General features: G+C 37.4%; 4 protein-coding genes across 5 annotated transcripts in view; 2 read left to right on the plus strand and 2 right to left on the minus strand.

Moving 5' to 3' along the window:
• Window positions 1-19,082, minus strand: part of LOC116159660 (beta-mannosidase-like) — a 503,499-nt gene that overhangs the window by 225,401 nt on the left and 259,016 nt on the right. The window lies entirely within an intron of this gene.
• On the plus strand, window positions 1,851-10,057 carry LOC116159663 (protein EFR3 homolog cmp44E-like). Of its 2 annotated transcripts, none has more exons than XM_031472694.1 (12): window positions 1,851-2,110; window positions 2,397-2,601; window positions 7,113-7,263; window positions 7,311-7,559; window positions 7,610-7,761; window positions 7,848-7,926; window positions 7,974-8,369; window positions 8,419-8,591; window positions 8,639-9,110; window positions 9,158-9,361; window positions 9,584-9,742; window positions 9,789-10,057. In XM_031472694.1, exons 1-12 carry the CDS (start codon window positions 2,026-2,028, stop codon window positions 9,927-9,929), a joined length of 2,466 nt encoding a protein of 821 aa, XP_031328554.1. In that variant the 5' UTR covers window positions 1,851-2,025; the 3' UTR covers window positions 9,930-10,057. The 2 variants fall into 2 exon arrangements, with proteins under 2 accessions (XP_031328554.1, XP_031328556.1); XM_031472696.1 differs by lacking the exon at window positions 1,851-2,110 and adding an exon at window positions 2,253-2,344.
• LOC116159667 (nucleoside diphosphate kinase 7-like) lies at window positions 11,172-13,294 on the minus strand. The gene is made up of 2 exons (XM_031472701.1): window positions 12,956-13,294; window positions 11,172-12,405 (listed from the first exon to the last, which is right to left on the minus strand). Exon 2 carries the CDS (start codon window positions 12,399-12,401, stop codon window positions 11,229-11,231), a length of 1,173 nt encoding a protein of 390 aa, XP_031328561.1. The 5' UTR covers window positions 12,402-12,405; window positions 12,956-13,294; the 3' UTR covers window positions 11,172-11,228.
• Window positions 16,554-17,148, plus strand: LOC116159674. Its single transcript, XM_031472709.1, has 2 exons — window positions 16,554-16,733; window positions 16,781-17,148. The coding sequence occupies exons 1-2, from the start codon at window positions 16,683-16,685 to the stop codon at window positions 17,141-17,143; spliced, it is 414 nt and encodes a 137-aa protein (XP_031328569.1). The 5' UTR covers window positions 16,554-16,682; the 3' UTR covers window positions 17,144-17,148.

The raw sequence follows: 19,082 nt of genomic DNA on the forward strand, positions 1-19,082 counted from the left end.
TCAAATTTGTATCGAAAGGACCCAAACTTAACATCAAGTGGTCCTTTTTATAATTTTTTTTTAAATTTTGATCCGAAATTGGGTACAATTTGACCCTTCCTCTTTCATGACAAATTTGATTTATTCAATAATTCCAATGGCAAATTTTGCACTTGCAAATGCGATTTTAGGATACTTTAAAATCAAGAATCTGACCCCCGAACAAATAACCTAGGTCGATTTAGGCGTATTTTGGTCATCCAAATATCAACGTACTAATAATGGAATCATAAAAGACAATTTGCATTTCCATCTTTACTTATTGGCTTATTGAATTACACGTACTGGCCAATTATTTGTAAAAATACCATTAAACTTTGGAGACTACATACCTTTTTGAGATGAATGGTCCTTTTTGGCAAATTTTGGTCACTCAGAAACACAATTATTCCCGAAAACGAACGCGAAATTGATCTGGAAAATGTTAACATGTTAATCTAAACGAACCCGAAATTAAACTAAAAACAGGTGATTTAAATTGGAGCGCGTCATCCTTATCGCTAAGCAGCGCGACGCACTGCCTTAAAACCAGTTGTTTCTAATGCAAATTCTAATATTATCTAAATATTAAAAGTCGCACACGTTTACGGCAGAGATAAAGACGAATCACAAATGTTTTAATTCATTAAATAATCTGCCTCATTGGGCAAAACTGTTTTTGACACACCGTAACATTTAAAATGTTTTTTGAAAATGTACTTATTACGATTTTAACAGTTCAAATGCCATTTTCCAGGGAGAATTTGATGTATAAAGCAAATGCTTCTGATGCCTGCAATACCCGTAGATGTATTCTGCAAAACTATAGTCTTTTATACGGCCAATTTTGTTAACGTTTTGAATATAATGTCAAAGATTAAATTAAATCCAAAGTATATTTTTTGTGAAAAATTTCACCTAAAACCTGGCCTAAAACGCTCCAATCGACACTTTACAACCATCTAAAAGAATGCCACTTCAACTCCAATTTAATGACAAAAAAATATCAAATCTCTTTATCAGAATTTTCGTATAATTATCTCTAAAATTCATCTTAGCTTTCCGGAAACCCATCCTACAATTCTTCTCAAGTCCTCCACAAATACCAAATTTTGTCGAAATCAGAATTTTTCTCATCCCCGTTTGGGAGTGAGCCATTTTGGGGTAGGAATTTTGAAAAAAAATCGAAACTTACCCAATATTTTATCCAAAGGCGTGGCCATCCTTGATTTTCGAGGAAGAAATGCAATTTTTGGGACTTTTGCGAGCCTAGGTTTATTTGAAAAACATCGGTCCAATTTTTTGAAACATTTCAGATAAGTGTAGGTAACTCTGTAAGAAAGAGTGTTAATCGTTTATTTTAAGGGTGTATAAATCCATCCCTAATGTCGCTCACGTAATTTACATCGTATACTTACATATATGTTAAGAGATTAATAAAAAATTCGACTTAGACGAACGTGAAAAGTAAAAAATGCCTTTTCTGGTATGTACCTTTTATTATTATCTGCACGTAATCAAAGTGTAACATGTTTTTTAGATACTTTCTATTTCTGTACGATGGTAGAAAACATTTATTACATTCAGTCACGACAGAAGTTATTTAAAGAAAATCTGAATTTGCAATTCTACTTATGACCTTTGCATACAAAAAAAAATCGAACTGGTCCAAAAACGCAGTGAAATTTTTTTCAAAAAAAGGCAAGTAATTAATTATTTAGTTAGCGCCGAAGAAGCACGCATGTGTGTTATTAAAAGGGTGGTACACAGAGGGTTGTAGGTATCTCAAAACTGGGTTAGTAGAACTAGTAAAACGTCAGTTCGCGAGGCGGCAAGACGCTGCGTACGCGTACTGTGCCTTGCCGCCACCGTCTCTTTTTTTTGTTGTAATAATTAGTCCGCAATATTAAAAACGTACCTGAACCGAAATGCACTTATTGCGCTAGTTAACACCATTGTTCCTCCATTATTATAAGATAATTAGGGTTTTGATTAATTTAAACGAAGATGTCTTTAATGAAGTGTTGCTTCGACACTCCCGAAGTTTCGGATATATTCGAGTCAATGGTGCAGAAATGTACAGATCCTGGATGTGAGTAAATCGTGTTAGAATGTATTATTTATTTTGATTTTGGCGCTCAAGAAATTGATTTTGTTGTTACCGGCATCTGACGGTGAAAGGCAGTACCTTGCACAGTTAACTGCATTGTAGATGTCAGCAGCTTACAATAACATCTGAAATCGATACCAGCTGTTCGCTGTCAAAGTACTGTCAAGTTTGTGTACTGGTTGTATATAAGTTTAGTTTTTTGTGTAAAAATGTTTGGTAAACGCTTTTAATTGCAAATGTATTGGGTACACTTTTTTCTGAATTACAGGTTGTTGTGGGTGTTGCAGCGCGCTACGTCCGCGCTACAAGCGCTTCGTTGACAATATATTTCCAATAAACCCTCAGGATGGGCTAGTTAAATTAAACATGGAAAAACTCACGTTTTACTCACTTAGTTCTCCGGAGAAATTGGATCGGATCGGAGAATATCTTTTTCAAAAAGCTGCACGTGACATTTATAGGAGGCGATACGGGTAATTATAGTTGCAGTTGAGGGATATAAAGGTGTGACATTGTACTTTAACCGGCGAATACGTAAATTGGGTACAATGTGCGGATGTAAAACATTATTATGCTATTTATTTATTTTGCTGTATTAAACTAGATACCTAAGTACTACCCTGATTTTTGACAGGGCTGACTGTGCTTTGATTAAATCAGACACAATAAAAGTCTTGGTATTTTATACCTATGGTTATTGTAATTAGTAGAATGTAAAATAATTCGTGGCCCACCCTGCCAAGTCGAACCATCACCCTGTCTATCTAATCAATATGTGCCTAATTTAATGCATATTATGCCCTAATTCATGCTGCTGTTACTTATGCAATCCTAGTATTAACTATTGCGAACGCCTACATCCTTGAGTGTTTGTACTACGCATTCAATCATGGTATGCGAGTAAATTTTGGTCAACTCACCAAAGGGCACATCCAGTTTAAGGGTAAAATAAAAACATTTTTAATTATACTACACTTTCTAGATAAGCATACACAGTGTGATTGATTTTGGATGTCCAAGCATATACATATTTCTTTTATTATTGGAAATTGAAAAAAGTTTAAGATGTAAAAATACTCTCCTTTTAATTTTTGATGAAGTTGCATATTCAAAAAAAACAAGTGATATAAAAACAAAAGAGAATAGAAAACAAATTACTTAATTCCTTTAAATATAGCACAGTTTTTCTGTAATATTCTTAGAGCTTGAAGTTCTTTTGTTATCAAATAAGTATTAACAATTACCTTAGAAATTAAAGCTACAGTAATGTTTTTAAAACCAATCGCAGTAACTGTGGAAATTTAAACAAAAACAAGAGATTTTCACTTCTCATGTCTGTCACAAAATTATATATTTATTTTTATATTATATATTATAAGTACAAATTTTCTGGTATAAAATTCTCTGTTTTTTAAACCTTTTTAGTACATACACATACAGTGTGAGTTTGTTTTCACTTCCACTATAGGGATCTCCGTAAGAGAGACAAAGCCGGGAAAAAGTTGTGAAGAATTTTTCTATTCTTAATTTGGTATCGCCGATTTTGTAATTTCAAAGAAAGTTGATTTACTCAAAACTCTCAAGTCATAAAAAGGTAAGTCATACCTTGAGAAGATTCTATCGAGGAAAATTCGCTTACACCAGCTCCTCCAAAAAGGATAGGCTCATGCGAACACTTGCTCCAAGTCAATTCGTACCTTGAGAAAATTCCCCCAAGGAAAATTCGACCTTAAATTGTTCGTAACCAGAAAAATGGCACACTGGAAAATTCGTTTGCAAGAGTTATTGTCTTAACAAGGTATATGTCCATGATAAAACTCGTTCCGTCTCTAAAGAAAATTTTTTCTCAAAAAAGTTCCCCCCCTCCCACCAAAGTAGCGTGCTTCTAAGAAAGGGTTTCCAAGAAAATTCAAAATTCACAGTGCTAAAGTATGAGAACTCGTTTAAGGAGGTCCTAGATCCCAGAATGGTAACGTGATCGCGTGTAGTTTAGCACCACCTTTTGATCCTAAATGTCTAGGAATTGTGAAAGTATTTCTTGGATTCCAGGGGGAACATTATTGCAAATAAACTTAACACGATTGCGCGAAGTGATCAGCCTCTCGAATATTTCTTGGCCACTCTATAGCATTGCCAAGTAAAGTTATTTGTCGTGAGTCGCGATGGGGGTTTGTCAGTCAAACCGACCGTCAGGGTGTCGCGACTTGTTTATCTGTGTTTTCTTTCATTTGTCGCAACAATTCGTGTGTTTTATCCCTTGGTATAAACTAAATTTTTATGACTAATTATTTTGGTTTTGTCAAATTTATATTATTTACATTTCCGCTTCTGCAAAAAATATTTTCTCTTTTGTATCACTAGTAGAAATAACAAACACTAGTATGTGAGCACAAAGTATGTAGACAGGCCCCAGTTTACGGAAAACCTGCTACTTAGGTATACCAGAAAATGTTCCAAGGGCAAAGGATATTGGAAAATCTTTTAAATGCTGATCAGAGCTGGGCAGTATTCGATTTTGTAAATACTTTTTAGTATTCAAATCCTTTAAAGCAGCGGTTCTCTAAGTTTTTTTTTCGCGTACCACTCATGATATTGTAGATCCCTCGCGTACCACTGAATTTGTACTACATTTTTAAAAATGCTTAATTTTATCAGGTAAAGTAATAAAAAATTCGAATTGCTTATAAAAATATTGTTTATTAGTAGGTAAGTTGTTAGTTAATGCGACCAATTGTGCTGCATGCTCAAAACAAGTGCGGAAATGTTCGGTTGAGTTGTAGTTAATTTTAAACGCAAATTTGGGCCTATGTTTAGCTGTAGTTTAGTAAATTTTCAAACCCTCATCGCAAGCCCTATCTATGGCCATGGCTGCTTGTGTACCACCCTGAGAAGCATCACGTACCACCAGTGGCACGCGTACCATAGTTTGAGAACTGCTGCTTTAAAGTATTCAAATACTTTGCAATTAAATACTTTTATGGAAGCAGTAACTCAAACTGTAACTCAAATACTTCGCAAGGTATTTGAATACTTTGAGAAGTATTCGAATACTTCGCATAGTATTTGAATACTTATTAACCTTCCTTTTTTACCAAAAATCGACTACACCAACATTTCTCGGGAAAACACTTTTTCTTATTAATTTTGGTGCGTAGAATCCAAAACAATTCGTACTTTTTCGATTAGACTTCTCAATCAAAAGTTATAGACTAGAAACCAATTCCGAAAAAAAATTCAAAGGGCTGTAACTTTTGAAATAGTAACCCAATCTTGGAACTGTTTGAAATTATGGATTCTACAGGCCACATTCTATAAGAAAATTTTTTTCCGGGCCGATCTGAAACAATTTTTATTTCGGGGTTCAAAAAAAGGCAGTGTTTAACCTTCCTTTTTTACCAAAAATCGACTGCACCAAAATTTCTCGGGAAAACACTTTTTCTTATTAATTTTGGTGCGTAGAATCCAAAACAATTCCTACTTTTTCGATCAGACTTCTCAATCAAAAGTTATAGACTAGAAACCAATTTCGAAAGAAAATTCAAAGGGCTGTAACTTTTGAACTAGTAGCCCAATCTTCAAACAGTTTGAAATTATGGACTCTCGATCGATCTCGATCTCAGACAATTTTTTTTCCGGCCTCAAAAAAAGGCAGTACTTTTAAGTTATTCAAATATTTGAGAACAATTTAGAAATGTTTAGGGAAAGTTTCCATTGTCACAAAATCAAATATAAAAATCCGATACATCTGAATACCGAACTCGATAGTCTACGTAACTTAAAAACAATAGGGACCTTTCTTTTATCCTTAAAACCATTTGTACCAATTTTCAAAGCGATCGCACGTTTCTAAACAAGTTATCATGCACACGGACAAACGGATGGTCAAAAATGGATTTGTTCCAAAATCGCTAGGATTAATTTCGGAAAGGCGTACGTATCATGTGCACAACGTACGATCGCTTTGAAAACTGGTACACGTCTTAAGGATATAACTGGTATAAGAGAGGTCCTGGTAGGTACCTCCTATATAATAATATAATAATAATAATACGCTTTTACTCCCCTTAAATTTGTATATAACAATAGAAATATAAAAAAAGCTAACCCCATACAAAGTAATACTTTTCAAAGTATTGGAATACTTTTTATAGTATTCGAATACCTTTGATAGTATTAGAATACTTTTGAAAGTATTCGAATACATTCTAAAGTATTTGAATACTTATTTTTTTAAGTATTTGAATACTTTTCAATGTATCTGTATCTAGTATTCGCTTGTGCTGCATGTAAAAGTATTTAGTATTCAAATACCTTTGATTTGTGTAAAGTATATACTATTTAGTATTCAAATACTTTTTTTAAAGTATTCTGCCCAGCTCTGATGCTGATGATTAAAAGTGTCCGCCATACGTCTAACTTTAGAGCGTCATACAAAGAATCTCTGGTGATTAATTTCAAACGAATCAATGGAGGCAATTGTGAAGTTTTTAGTAGTTGGATGAAATGAAGATAGTGAGGAACAGAAGAACATTACGTAGCGGTTCCTTCCTCTCTCTAATTACTTGCGCCCCAACCTCTCCCATATGATCCTTTTGGATTTTTTTAATCGGTTCCTTTATATTTGATATAATTTGTGTCACACAAATCATTATTTATTTATTTGCAGTAAATGCAACCTAGCCGACTATTATGCGGCCAAAGCAAGCCATTAAGAAGACAATGAGCCTTTTGTCAATCATTTATGATCAAATTATAACACTAAGCTCTATCGCGAGCATTTCCTATTTGTGTCAAATCAATAGGTACTTGAACTTTTCGGTAACTATATTGATCCCTTTTGAACAAAGTTTAGGTACAATGGCACGTACATAGAATTAATAATTTAATCGTACGCCCCCAACTGAGCCGTGCACTTCCAATTTATTGCCTGTAGCGAAAGTACGCCTGCATGATATGGTCATATCACACGATCTCGCCTTTACAGATTTGTGATAATAGCGATGGAGGCGATGGACCAGCTTTTGGTCGCTTGCCACGCACAAACGCTAAACTTATTCGTCGAGAGCTTTCTGAAGATGGTGCAGAAATTGTTGGAGTCGACCGAACCGCAACTGCAGATACTCGCCACGCAATCCGTAAGTGCGAAAAGTCGCGCGCGTATTTTTACGCGTTTCTTTTGCAGTTTGTTCGCTTTGCCAACATTGAGGAGGATACTCCCTCGTATCACCGGCGGTATGATTTCTTCGTGAGTAAGTTTTCGGCGATGTGTCACAGCAATGAATATGGAGAGGCACGTGATAAGATTCGTCTGGCGGGGATTAGAGGTTTGCAAGCTGTGGTTCGCAAAACTGTTTCGGACGATTTGGTCGAAAATATCTGGGAGCCGGTTCATATGGATAAAATTGTGCCAAGTTTACTTTACAATATGCAGGTAGAATTCGGAAGATGATTGCATTTATTTGCTTTAACATTTCTGTATAGGACTCCGCGTTTTACTTAAAGGAATCGTACAATACGGATATTGCACCTGAAGATCAGATTGACTCTCCTTTATTAGCCGAAACGTGTATGAGAGAGTTGGTTGGACGCGCTTCTTTTGGCCACATCCGTGCTGTTCTGAAACCAGTATTAAGGTAACGCTTTTTAGTAGGTAATTCTTTTGTTATATAAAGTGAGTACGTATCCACTGGAGGAAATAATCGCAAACTATTCTTTTCAGACACTTTGATCTACACAAACTATGGGTTCCTAACCAATTCGCGATACACATATTCCGTGTTATAATGTTATCTATTCAAGTAAGTGTTACAAACGCATACGCACCTCCGACATTTGCATCTTGCAGGCTCAGTATTCTTACACAGTGGTCGAAACGCTGATGGCACATTTAGACGAGAATTCCAAATCGAGTCCGACGATTCGTACAAGTATCGCGGACGTGTTATCGAAAATTATCGCAATAGCTGCAGGTGAAAGTGTTGGCCCTTCAGTATTGGAAATTATCAATTCGTTACTGAGTCATCTGCGTGACTCGGTGAGGCACGGCATAAATCAGAAAGATGAAAAGCAGTATCAGGAAGCGTTAATTAATGCTCTGGGCGAGTTTGCCAATCATCTTCCCGATTATCAAAAGATAGAGATAATGATGTTCATAATGAGCAAAATTCCCTTCCCGCTTGTTGACAATAATACTCCCGCTGATAATTTATTACAAAGTATTTTGTTGAAGAGTTTACTCAAAGTAAGTCGCTCGTTGATCCGTGGTATACATTAACTTGTTTGGTTTGCAGGTAGGCACTAAGTATCAGACAATACACTTAAACAGTACCTTCCCAGTATCATTCTTGGAGCCTTTACTCCGCATGTCCTTGGCTCCAGATCCGGATATGAGGTTATTGGTACAGAAGATCTTGCATACTCTTATAGATCGGCACAGTAACTTGGAGCAACTCATAAAGCCAACGTAAGAACTTCTCTCCACTGTCTTACAGTAACATTATTCAATTGCAGAGTCAATTCTGCCGCATTAGCTCTCACTCTTGAAACGTCATCCCGTCCCGATTTAATATTCATTAATAAACACGGTGCCATGATATACGACGCTCTCTACACAAGTTTGCAAATGAATACAAACACTATTGAAAATATTGAAGCGATTTACACTACTCTAGCACTGCTTTGTGTCGAATTAGCTAGTGCGGAGACCATAATTGATCTTTTACAACTAGTATTGGGAATACAAAATTTAGCTTTAACAAGCGCCGACCTTCCAACCCCGCAGAAATTCAATTTACACGCCATTGTCGCCAGCTTGTTCGTCTTAATTTCGACAATTGCAAATATTACACCTCTATCCGAGTATGCTAGTAAAATAGTCAAAGCACGAAAAAAAGAGGCGCCTCACTTACTTCCGGACTTGTTATCTATATATCCGCCGAAGGCCGAACTAGCAAATAAACTACCGCATCTAGTAATCGACCAGGTAAGCTACAAGTTGCATTAGTTGCTAGTTACCATGTTGAATTCCAGATGGCGGTCTGTGAGTACTTAAAGTCGTCAGGTTTCGACTCCACGCGTCTGATGCAAACGTCGCCCTACGGTGCCGGAAGGCTAGGCGTGACGTCAGGTACTCACAGGCACAGTTGGGTGGAGACGGGTGCCCGGGGCAGTATTATCGAAATACCCGCCACACAAGAAGTCGACAGTGCCTCCAGCTCTCCTGGCGTTCAAAAGGTGAGTTAGTTCCAAACCTGCCCAAATCCCAAACTTCCTTTGCAATAGAATGATTCCCTATCACGTCGCCGCAGTGACTGGCACTTGGAAATAAACCGCCACCCAAGCTGGGATAACTTATTTAAATTTCCCGACTCCCAAACTTCAATTTTGTCTCACTACCACCCAAGAAGCGTAATCATTTATCGCGTCTTTGTTTTAATAGTAATATCTTTGCAACAGAAATTGCCCGAGGAAGAGTTAACGTTCGAAAGCATGAAGAGGGTGCTAACCGAACCACCAGAGATACGTAAGGAAGCAGAGGCCGAAAAAAGAGAGCAACTCAGTCACATATTCCACACAGCTACATTTGAGGAGTTAAAGTGTCGAACACAACCGAAGGTAATAATATACTGATTACTGAACCGTTATTATTCCTGTGTTTCAGCATGATTTGCTCCAAAATAAACTTAACGAAATATTTAAATCGTTGTCAACATCCGAAGTGCACCAGAGTCCATTGCAGCTGGATAAAAAGCATTCGGTTCCAGTATATGAACAAAATTTTCCGGAGCTGTTTCTATACTAATTGTTTTATTAAATGACAACAATGTGTACACAGGTTTACGGTGTTACGTTTATCTTATTTTGTTATTAATTCTATTCAAATAATAATATATTTGATGTTACCTTCTGAAATATAAAATTCAATTTGGATTTTTTTATTTAACCTTTTGATGTACACTACTTTTTTGTGAAATGTTTATTAAAAAACGGTATAGAGCTTCAGAGTTGCTTATATTTTTAAGAATTCTGAAATTTCTATGTAGATGTTTTAACCAAATTTTATACTTTATCTCTATAATTAAGAGTTTTATGAGAAAATATCTTGAACTTATCGTGGTATAAATCCCCTACGCTGCACCCTTACCAAAGGGGATGCATAATAATTCAACTTTCAACCCTTGCTAATGGGGATATTTGAATCACTGTGAGATTGTAGGGCTTTCTAATATACGCTTGAAAAAAAAAAATTATCTCACTTCAGTTCAGCTTCATTCTTAAAATCCTTCATCCCCCCTCCCCCGCCCCCCCATCCGCGGTAGGAATAGATATTTAAAGAGGAATAGAACACATATGTAATAAGCATAATTGTATTCTCTGACTAACTTCACAAGAGCGTTTAAATATCTATTTCTACCGCGCGCGGGTGGGGGGGGGGTGAAACTGAACTGAAGTGAAACAATTTTTTAATTTCAAAAGTATATTAGAAAGCGCTACAATCTCACAGTGATTCAAACATCCCCACCAGCAAGGGTTGAAAGTTGAATTATTATGCATCCCCTTTGGTAAGGGTGCAGGGTAGGGGGGTTTATACCACGATAAGTTGAACTCTTAATTATAGAGATAAGGTATGAAATTTGGTTAAAACGTCTACATAGAAATTTCAGAATTCTTCAAAATATAACCAACTCTCAAGCTCTATATCTTTTTTAATAAAGATTTCACAAAAAAGTAGTGTATATCAAACTTCTGTAGAATTTTATGGTCTACAATTTCTGATAACAATATTTTTTTCTAAAGTGAACCATTAAAAAGACATGATTGAAAAACTAAGAAACTAACCAAGTTTCAGGGGTTTTGGGGGTGGTACGGGGGAAGCACAAGGGGTGGGAGGTCGAAAACTTAGATTCTTAACCACCAGATGACTGTCTATGACATGCAAAAGAAATTGGAACTACTTCTCATTTTGCAAGTTAAAACCCTCCATTCCCTGGACTACATCAGTTTTTGGTGCGCTTGTAATGAGTTTAACGGAAAGACCCCTACAAAAAATTAATTGTTTAATATTAATTCTACATTACATAAAAAATGTTATAAAAATAGTTCAATCGCGTAAAATTTTAAAAATGTACTCCAATTCCAATTGGGTATCTTCTGGCAGGTCAGTGCAGTGGACGGCATTTTTATACTTACTTACGCCGAACATCCCCCGTAGAGTATTCGGTCTAATTTGGCGGGCGATATCGGAGTCTGAAGGGCCGGCGAACTTCCTGAACTCCTCGTGAGTGTTTATACCTTCAATCTTTGCCGAAATTTCCAAAGCGACCAGAGGTCCGTCCAGGTAACTCAACATGAACGCGTGAAAGTCGCTCACGACGCCCTTGTAGACTTCCAAAAATTCGTCGGCGTTTGGTGTGCTGATGTAGATCATCTGCATGGCGGTTATCCGAAATTTGGGGTTGTTAGTGATGGCGGTTAGAATCGGGCCGAGTTTCTTCTCCTTGATTGCGTGCGGTTTTATTATGCATAATGTACTGTCGGTTATTTGTGCCGTTGTTGCTGGTGGTTTCGCGTCGATGCCCTTCGGGAAGAAGACGCACGCACTTCGTACGGCCTTTTCGTGATCGTCAGCTCCGTGAAATCCATTCGAGGCCAGTTCACTGCCGTATAACGCCCTTAGGCTTTCAGGGGCGCTCGTTCTGGCTGCTGCGGGATCTCGTGGGCCTATTTCTTTACGCCAACGCTCCACGCAGTCGATTCCCACCAGCTCTAAGGCAACAACAGGTCCAGATACGATGTGCTCCAACATGAACGGAAGAAACGTATCCCCTTTCCGGAATTCGTAAAAATCAAGCGCGTCCTTTCTGGTTAAGTTACACATGAGCATGTGGCAAATTTGAAATTGCCTGTCTTCTATTTGGGTAATAATTTCACCCAGTCTATCAATCACCCCCGGTTTAATTAAGGCAAACGTGTGTTCCTTTACTTTCCCGATTCGGTTGCGCGTTTTGCAGTCCGCGTAGTCCGTTAGATCTATTTGCCGGCCGTAGATGCGTATCTTGTTGCCGACAAACATGTCATTTAGCTGCACCCCTTCGCAGGCGGCCCTTCGAAGATATATTCTGTTCATATCTCTGTCGAAGATTTCGACCGTGTTGTCGCAGGGATAAAAATTTATCAAAAAGTTCTTGTGTAAAGCTGCCTCGTAGTCGAAATAATCGCCCAAGAATGAGAGGCGTTCGTTGTAGTCGTAGTCATCGTCTCCTTTTAAAGCCATTTTTCTGGAAAAAATAAAAATTACAGTTACGCGGTGTTCCTGAAGTCTAATTAAATCTGACAGCTGAGTTAACAACAGTCAAAACAGTTTATGCTGTCACGAATACTAGTTACGCGTAAAAACGTAACTAGCATGAGTGGAACAGCACCTCAAAAATAATTGAGAAATATTTAGACTACCTATTTAGGGGTGTACGTTCTGCTAAACGCTACCGGGTTTTAGATATAAGATATTCCCCGACCGAATGTTATCTTGTGTACGAATTTACAACCTTAACGCTACATTTGGTTCTTCGAGCCTGATAAACGACTGGTGCAGATCAGTGTACCGGTCCAAATGAAGGCTACATTTGTCCCTTCGGCCTTTTAACGAATGGGTGCCGCGTTACCACAAGTGTTCCGGTCCCAGTGAAGGCTACATATTTGGTCCTTCGAGCCTTTAAACGAACTGATGCCGCGTTACCAGAAGTGTTATTGTGAAGTGAAATATGGTGGTGAAAAAGCTGACCATCAAGTGGCGGTTCGAGCTTGCAACATTCAGACAATGTCACTTACACTTAGCAGTTCCGAACGAGGCAGCATCTCAAATGGAGGAAAGCCAAGGGAGCAACGGTTTTAATGTCCAATGGGACAGCGAGGGCAACAAATCCACACCCAATTCCCACGATACCTGGAGAACGAGGTTTCCAAATACTTTTCCTGCCAGTCTGGGTCACACGCACCCACAACTATACTGTAAACCCCTATTATTTGGCACACTCCGCTTTGAATAACTTTCTGTGACCGACTCGCCGTGCTATCAGTGTAATTACGTGCTAAAATTAATATCCACATTCAAGGATGTTACGTGCAATGTGTGCGATTAGGTATGCCGCAAATAGTAAGAAAAATTTAAATCGTCATTTATTAAACCACGACACTTCGAAAAATACTTATCTATTGTTTATTTTGCGATTACTGTTTACCCCACAAATAGTAGGTAAGGCTGTTTTAAATCATAATCGACGTAAGGGAGTTTGGTGTACAGTTGCACGTGTGCACTGGAAAATAAATGATAAGTTGTGATCTTTATTTGTAATTAGAATATTAAGTTAATTACGAGTTTAAGCTAATTTAAGAGAGCCTCGAATTCTGAAGAAAAATTAGACTTTCAGGTAGGATAGGATTAAGGGCGGGTTATATTTTCAAGTCTCAAAAACGGCAGGGTAGTTCAAGTTCGTGCCTCACCATTGAAATCTCCGTAACGGTGAGCCATACCGTGTAGATTAAATGGGGCCAATGCTGCCCCCGAGGGTGCTCCTTTTTGTGACTATAAAAACGCACTTGAAATTTTCGCCAAATTTTTGAAAAACCAAAAAATTTCACTTTGAAAACGAAATTTGATATTTTGAATTTTTTGATCATATCTCAGTAATTTTCAAAAAATAATTTTTCCCCAGAATTGCCAACCATAAATGTAATTCTAAGACCTCACAGTTTCATGCTCTAACTTTGGTTCGGATATGTGATATTAATTTCCGGATGATCTCCGTTCCGTACATGAACACCCCCCTCACCATTGCATCGGATAGACACTGTCTTGTTCTATTGTCATTATTCAACCCCCTTACTTCAAATCCACACCCCTGTCTCACCACCATCCCATTTTCCTAAATTCTGTTATCTGCGCGTTTGCTCCATTGTTTCTTTGCATTTGGCACCCTAAATATTTATATTATTTCCTCCCTCCATTTCCATTCTATTTGCTTGTCCTTCTATACCCCTTCCCAAATCTCATCATTTTCGACTTTTCTACATTTAGATCCATTCCTTTCCTTTCCCAATACTTTTCCTCATCTCCTTCATCTGTTATACCTTTGTTGCCATGATCACTGGGTCATTCGCTTATGCCAGGGACCATATCTTTCTTCTTCCCACTACTATCCCTCCACCATGGCCCTGTCTTAATACTTTTCCAGATCTCTTCACTAACGATCAAATAAAGTTGGGCTAAATGGGCATTCCTGTCTTAGTCCTTTACTCTTCTATTCTTACCCTCAACCTTGACTCTCCATATAGTTCCTTTAACTGCTTGTTAATTATCTTCCATCATTCCTTACCTTTTGCCTTTCTACTCTGTCAAACGCTGCCATTAAGTCCATTAAAAACGCTTTCCGCCCTATTTTTCCAATTCCTTTTCAACCAATTCACATATGCAATGCAGATGATCATTCCACTCCTTTTTCTGAAGCCCGTTCGTGTTTCCGTCAATTTCTCTTTTTAGTCTTTCGTTCAGTATCATTGCACACCCAATATTTTCTCGTTCTTTTGCAGATCGGCACAACTACCCATTCCTTCCATTCTTCGGGTAAACCCCCTCCTTTCCATACTTTTTGTTTATTAGATTCCTCATCCTTTCCTTGATCTTATCTGTGGCGAAAATCCAAGCATCTTTTTTAATTGGTACTCGATCTCCTCTCTTGTTATCTCATCTCCTTCAACCTCCTCTCTTCCTACCTCTTCCATAGTCTCCCCCTTTCCTTATTTAAAATGCCTCTGGCATAAATAAATGATTATTATTATTAGTAACTTAATAAAATGTTGTTTCCATTCCTCTAATTGTATTTCTCTACCACTTGTTCTATTTTCTAGTTTTCTTCTGTTTAAGAATCCTTTTCTGCTTTTATTTTCCTGATTTGCTCTTCGTAATTTTTCTGTTTCTGCATCTTTTTTTCTTTAGATTTTCTTTTGTAATTTTTTCTGCGCTTTCCTCTCATTCTCCCCTGTTTCCTTCTTCTTTCTTTCTTCATCATTTCTCTATATCTATTTCTGTTATTTTTACACTCGTTGTTCTACCACTCCTTTATTTTTTTCTCCCCTCCCTCCTTCAGTTAACGCTCGCAAATTAATGTTTTTTTTCTTTCTCTCCTTGACATTATTCCACTATATCTACCTTTGTCTTTGGGTTTTTTCATTTCTTCCCTTTTAGACTAAATTTAATCGGTTGGAGCTCCGATTCTACACTTGTTTCCATTTTAAATTCATCTATTTCTTCCAATATTTGTTCATTTAATATTGTGTAATAAATTACCGACCACCCTCTTCCTCTCACGTATGTGAATTTCCCTCCATATTTTCGTTTAAAATTCTCTAACATTTCTTTTCTCATAATCCCTTCATTCTTCTCCTGTATCACTCTTACTTTCTTTCCCTCTACTTCCAGTCGTCTTGCCTGTATCCTCTCGTCCTCTTTTGTTTCATCCCCCCTTTCCCTTATCCCCTTTTTTACCCCTGTTAATATACCTCCTTGTACTCGTCCCTTTATATTTTCTTCCTATTTGGTTCTTCCATATATATTCTATTCGTTTATCCATAATTCTACCATTTCCACGACATTATATCCTATTATAAACTCCCAGAATTGAGCGTCTTTAGCAGCTCCCCCGCTACATTGCAGAATATCATTTTCATGTTACCCTTCCCCATTTTTATTGCGTTTTTCTCTTTTCATTTGTTGGATGTCTGTACTCCCCCCCTTCTCTATCTTCTCTTTTGCTGTTAATTTCTCCCTCTAAATCCCACCCTTTCTTCTCCCGTTCTTTTCCTCTCTGTTCAACCAATCGTTTGTGTTTGGTACTCCAGCTGATTTATTCTTCATCATCTACCATTAGTTTCCTATATCACCAACTTAGTTTCTTGCCTTTTCCTCTTTCCCTTTCCGCATCCTCTCTTTGGACCCTTCCTTCTTCGTATGTGAACTCGTCATCTATAAATATCCCTTTCACCTCATAACCTCCCTCTTCTTTTTCCATGCTAGTTCCGCAATTATTACCTTATTTCTCCTTACTTCTACGTGCCTCTTTTACATTTGCCTCTACTTGTAAGTTTTCTTTTATCCATTCTTCTGTCTCTCTCTTCGCCCTTTACTATTCCGCTCGCAGTCTGTCTTCTTTCTCCCTACTTCCACTTTCCTTTGCCCCGATGATCTTATATAACTTTCTTGCTCCGTCTAAACACTTCGAACCACTCTTCCTCTTTCTACTCCCTAGACTCATCCCTGGCCGCGTTAGGGACTTGTATATTGACCTACGCACCCAGGCGTGAGTAATGTGTGTTGTTTATACGCATCACGCGTCGATATTGTCGAATAAATACCGATATCCGTTGTTTACTTGAGCACTGTAAATATTGCCTACGAAAATATGCTCTAATCTCTTTTGACTTCTAATCTAAGGTTTAATATTGTAGAACCAATTCAAGTTGAACCCGTCTTATTAGCGTTTCAAATTAAACTGACCAGACAATGAAGATCGTCGTCATTCTTTGTGCACTTTTTCCGTTGGGACTTAGCTTTGTAAGTATACCATTCCTTGTATTTGTAGTTCTAGAACTCAGTTTTAGAAATTTAACATCCCAACGGAAACGCTGCTTAAATATGAAGATCTTATTCAACCGTATAAGGCGAAATGCATTCTCGAAAGTCAAATCGTCTACGATGTGGGAAGCAACGCTTTATTAAACAAGGAGTTTCCAGAGGACGATAACTTTAAATGCTTCTTGAAATGTATGGGAATCTCTATGGGATTTTTCAACGAAAAAGAAAACAAGTTTGTAAAGCAAACGACCATGGAAAGCCTTGGAATACCAAGTACCCTGTATGATCAATGCTTTGGAGAGGTTTTGGATCAAAACTTGTGTGACGTCGCATTCAATACAGCGAAATGTGTTCTTCTCAGCATTGAATCAAATAGTGGGCTAGCCTAGCCCATTAAAATCTGTGTGTGAATACGTACTTGTACACGTAACATTGGCATTACAGCGTTACATACAAAATTATACTTTTTTCTTCAAACGTCATATAATATTGACATTACGTAGCCCAGCACTCTGAGTTAAAGTTTGACTTTTTAGAACAATCGAACAAGCGGCAGTGAAGTATTTTAGTGCCTAGGCAATAAAACGCTTCAGTGCCAGTGTCACATTGTTTTGCTTTGACAAGTTGATGTTATTTACATTAGGTTCTTGGTTCACCTAGCAAGTGCGTTGATCTTTCCTTCTGATTTTAACAGAAATAAAAATATAGTCGATCAAAGAAGCTATTTATTTATTTAAATAATAGTTAATGTTGAAAGTACCATTATTGAAATTAAACCTTCGTTCCTGCAGCATCCAAGTTTTGAAGAGTCAAGTTTTGTTTGGCTCGTCTTATTTCTAATGAATGAATGAAGTATTTTCAAAAACTGGATTGGTTTCTGCTTCAAATGAAGGAGTAGTTGAAGTCATTCCATCTGATAAACCTGGATTTTCTAAAGTTGTCGAAAGTATTTTTTGTGCAATTTCATTTTTATTTGAAATCGAAAAACTCATCCACAATTAAAACGTCAAAACTAATAATGGCCAACTATAGCAATTGTTATAGTCACCACGGCCGACGCGCTCACGGCTACCCATAACGATCGGGTTAATATTTCTTCATTTGAAAACCATTATTTGGGCGTTATTCTCACGTTTGAAGAAAAAATAGCATATATTATGCGGAGCTAAAGTAACTTCTTATGGCTCGTCAGTATTTTGCTGGCCTCGCGAAGCCATCAAACACTGACTCGCCATAAAAAGTATCACTTTAGCTCCTCATAATATAATATACTATTTAGACACCCCACATCACAGGTGTTAAGCACTTGGGTAAAGAAAAGCAAGGGTTTGATTTGACCACAGACGCAATTTTCGTCATGTTTTTTTTAACTTGTTTCATTCTCATGTAAAGAATAACTGCAAAAATGAAAATGCGGCAAAACACGTATATCGGTACTCGACATTTATTATGCAACATCAGCATATCGAAGTTCTACACCTCGCTATTCGATATTTCGATGTCGATATTGACGAACGATATTCCATACCTATATCGATATTCGATATTATATCGATATTCGATATATCGATCGTCGATGTTTTGCCATATCGTCATATCGATATTAGGAAAGTATGGATACATATTGATATATCGCCCACCCCTAATGTAGATGCAAACTAAACTTCTTTGAAAACGAAGTACCTACCTATAAGCACTTAAAAACGCATGTGCAGCAATTTACATTCCTAAACGTTACCACTATTTCGGCCCCCGTAATGGCGGAATCTCCAATGTAAAATTCGTAATTCGAAAGAATGTAAGTATATTTTTAGCAAATGCAGTAACTATAAAACCGGCGCAAACATCGGCAAATTCCTCTGGTGTTAGGTTTATATCGCGTATCTTTATGAATGGAGTAGGAGTAGGCAATGCAATTACGCGGGAGAGGTGATAATCTTCAAACGGTTGTCGTTTCCAAACGGAACTTCGCGTCGTCGGCATAAGCTGCCGCGGACTTTTTTGTAGAAAATTTAATTAATGCCCTTTAAAAAAGTCCGCATATATTTTCGTCAATCTCCTTTCGGTTTCTGAGCGTTTGCAAGAATTGGTCAGAGAACACAATTTTTACAACTCTAATTATTAATAATTCAAAAATCGGACGATATTACACAGCATACAAACCAAAATAATCATATTTACCAATCAAAATAATAATATTGATCACGCAATCTGTCAAATGACGGGTTTTCAGTATTATAAAATTATTCAGTTTTAACATTTCTGACGTTAATTCAGTGCGCCACTGGTTGCTGGTAAGCGACTTCTGTTGGTCCAACTCCATCTATA

Source organism: Photinus pyralis, unplaced genomic scaffold, assembly GCF_008802855.1.
Source record: "Photinus pyralis isolate 1611_PpyrPB1 unplaced genomic scaffold, Ppyr1.3 Ppyr1.4_LG1, whole genome shotgun sequence".
Taxonomy (NCBI): Eukaryota; Metazoa; Arthropoda; class Insecta; order Coleoptera; family Lampyridae; genus Photinus; species Photinus pyralis.